Source organism: Sinocyclocheilus rhinocerous, unplaced genomic scaffold, assembly GCF_001515625.1.
Source record: "Sinocyclocheilus rhinocerous isolate Xijiao unplaced genomic scaffold, SAMN03320098_v1.1 scaffold54, whole genome shotgun sequence".
Taxonomy (NCBI): domain Eukaryota; kingdom Metazoa; phylum Chordata; class Actinopteri; order Cypriniformes; family Cyprinidae; genus Sinocyclocheilus; species Sinocyclocheilus rhinocerous.
In genome coordinates, this window is record NW_015647078.1 from 1,477,278 (window position 1) to 1,480,900 (window position 3,623).

At 34.4% G+C, this 3,623-nt stretch overlaps 1 protein-coding gene across 1 annotated transcript in view; it reads left to right on the forward strand.

Annotated features, from left to right (window-relative positions):
- LOC107708703 (phosphatase and actin regulator 4A-like) overlaps nt 1-3,623 on the forward strand; it is a 40,615-nt gene that overhangs the window by 28,776 nt on the left and 8,216 nt on the right. The window contains exons 6-7 of the mRNA XM_016513007.1: nt 1,460-1,493; nt 3,143-3,390. Of these exons, the coding sequence (XP_016368493.1) occupies nt 1,460-1,493; nt 3,143-3,390 (282 nt within the window). The remainder of the gene's footprint in view (nt 1-1,459; nt 1,494-3,142; nt 3,391-3,623) is intronic.

Sequence of the window (3,623 nt, forward strand, 5' to 3'; positions counted from 1 at the left end):
TAATCCATTACATTACACATTTTAGGTAATATAATCAGACTACATTTAGATTACTTTTAGATTACTTTTGAGCTTTCTCGTTAATCACATTGATTTAAATAGGATTATCTTGTACCATATTGATCAAAATGCAAAGATTAAGAAAATATATTCCATTCTTTGTTATTAGCAACATGGAGTGTATTAAACATTACATTACATCAGGGTTTCCCAAACTGGGGTTTGTGAAAGAACTGCAGTGTAGGGAGTTTAATAAAAAGCTAATAATGAATTAAATCCTAAAAATATTAAATTAAAATAAATATTTTTAAAATAAATCTAAATAAAACAAGTACTAAAAAAACGAAATATTTTATTGGTTTACCTGCATGTCATGTGACCATAACCAACATCAGAGAGCCACGAATATGCAAATGTGATACTTCATTATTAAAATATTTATTTTAAAGTCTCAGGGGTACTTCAAGTGAATATATTAGATGAAAGAGGATCAGATGACAAAAGTGTTTGTGAATTTATGGATTTTAATTTAATCATTTTTAAGTTATTTTAATGTGTTTGAAAGACAAAAGCCTTCCAAAGATATAGAAATACATGGTTAAATAACCTACTGAGTGGTAGGTTCTTCTTAAACCTGAAATGATTTTTATAAATCCAGTGGTCAAATGCCGTCTTCCACGGAACTGGAAGACTTTCTGAGTATATATAAGCAGTAAGCTCTTTTAGAAAGGAAAATTTAAAAGATGAAAGGGAGAATTAGGGAGAATCAATAAATTATGAATAATTTATTGCTATTGTGTAAATAATATGTAATCATGTAATCCAACTGTAGTCTGATGACGAGTATTTTAACTGGTCCTCTTGGTTTAGGGGTCACACTTGGCTCCTTCGCGGTTCAGACGATATTATTGCTCTCTGCCGTTGTTATAGTTGTGATGTGGACTTCCCAATTATTAAAACTTTATAGTTATCATTGCATTTATCGTCCTCAGTGTGAACAGGTCCTACTCTTCCTGCTCTTGTGGCAGCATTCAAAATGTAACTCCTTTCTAGCTTATGTTCACGAACTTGCATAGAGTCTGTATGTTTTAGACCTTAATGTATTGAAACTCTTCATCTTTAGAATATTATCTGTAGAATCTGTTATCTTAGAATATTAAATCCCTCCCCATCCTTTACTAATCCCCGTTTGATTAATTCCATGGCATGCAAGTCAATGTTTAAGCATCCTAGCTTGGCACCTTCGTACAAACTAATTTGTTGTTGCCACATGTGCTTTAACCCTCGTTTCTATGTGAAGTTCATTTTGATTGTATTTTGTTTATTTTTACAGTGGATCCCTCCCAAGTCCCGATCCCAGTCAAGCGATCTCCTCCCATTCCCCCAAAGAGGATGACTCCTATGACCAAGCGCCACTCAGACGACTCTTCGGCCAATCACCCTGAGCCTCCGCCCCCAGGCCCCGCCTCCGTTCTGGGCCCAGCCCCAGCAGAGCCACGAATATGCAAATGTGATACTTCATTATTAAAATATTTATTTGAAAGTCTCAGGGGTACTTCAAGTGAATATATTAGATGAAAGAGGATCAGATGACAAAAGTGTTTGTGAATTTATGGATTTTAATTTAATCATTTTTAAGTTATTTTAATGTGTTTGAAAGACAAAAGCCTTCCAAAGATATAGAAATACATGGTTAAATAACCTACTGAGTGGTAGGTTCTTCTTAAACCTGAAATGATTTTTATAAATCCAGTGGTCAAATGCCGTCTTCCACGGAACTGGAAGACTTTCTGAGTATATATAAGCAGTAAGCTCTTTTAGAAAGGAAAATTTAAAAGATGAAAGGGAGAATTAGGGAGAATCAATAAATTATGAATAATTTATTGCTATTGTGTAAATAATATGTAATCATGTAATCCAACTGTAGTCTGATGACGAGTATTTTAACTGGTCCTCTTGGTTTAGGGGTCACACTTGGCTCCTTCGCGGTCAAAAGTGACCGAAGCCTTGAAATGTTTTTTTTGTTTGTTTTTTCCAGGAAAATCAGTGTAATACTTTTTTGTTTAATAATATGTTTTGATTATTATTTAGAATTTTGAGGGGATTTTATGATACTATGCAATATTTATACAATTTTAATGAGCTATTTTATCCATTAGAATTAATATATTTTTTATTTATTTGAAAGTCTCAGGGGTACTTCAAGTGAATATATTAGATGAAAGGATCAGATGACAAAAGTGTTTGTGAATTTATGGATTTTAATTTAAAAGTAGTTAATACTTTTGTTCAGCAAAGACGGATTCAGGATTCAGATTCAATCAGAAGTGACATTACGTTACAAAAGATTTCTATTTCAAATAAATGCTGTTCTTCTGAACTTTCTGTTCATCAAAATAATCCAGTAAAAATATGTCTAATTTTTTCAGAAAAATAGCAGCACAACTATTGTGAGATAATCAGAAATGTTTCTTGAGCAGTAAATCAGCATATTAGAATGATTTCTGAAGGATCGTGTGACACTGAAGACTGGAGTAATGATCAATTCAGCTTTGTAGTCTTACCAGTTCATGTCTGTGTCTGTGTGTGCGTGTGCGCGTACGCGTGTGCGTCTATTTTGTACTCTTGATATTTTAGAGAGTCACCCCTTGATTGCTGTGCGCTTTTGTTCTGCACAGTGGCTGATTTGTAGTTTGTACCACTAAAAGATTCTCTGAGTTTTCGTATTTCCCATTCATTTCCTATGTCTGTGTGTGTGTGACTTTTTATTTTATTTTTTACCCTTTAACATATACAAATCATGTCCATGATTGGTTTTTTTTGGTGTGTGTTCACATAGCTAATGTGACAAAAGTCTCCAAGTGTCATCTCATTCCGATGAAGCCACGATTTTTTACATTTCGAAATATACATTTTTTCGGTCAAAAATGACCGAAGAGGCCCAGAGGGTTAAAATGTAATCTAATCTAATTACAAATGCTTAATTTTTGGAATCTGATTACGTAATCCAGATAACAGTCAAGATAATCAGTTACTACCCAGATCTGTGTGTACTATAATATATATATATATATATATTAAACTTAAAGGAATAGTTCACATTCATATGTTCACTGTGGCTATATGATTGTGTATTGTTTAGGCCTGAGGATGATGATTTTGACATTGAAGAAGAGCTGCAGAAGCTGCGGCCCGCCCCTCGGCCCACACTCCAGCTGGAGCCGCGCAGCCGCCGCGGTCTGGTGGGAGACCCACGGGTCACTGTCATTCCTGAGGACGCGGGGCATGGGAACAGCGACGACGAGGAGAGCGAAGAGAGCGATTCTGATGGACCCATCAATTACAGAGATGATGATGAAGAAGATGACGATGAGGAGGATGTTCCCACAAGTATGATCCTTTAATTCTGTCTGACCAACCGTATTGAGGAATATTGTACCTGTCCTGCATTAATAAGTGCATAAAAAAATCTTTGTAACGGTCTCCACTTTAAAACATGGAACTGGTGAATATGGTGTTAAAACTCTAATTGCCTTTGTTAGAAATTACTATGCAAAATGTTGGGGTCAGTATACTATATATATATATATATATATATATATTTTTTTTTTTTTTTTTTTTTT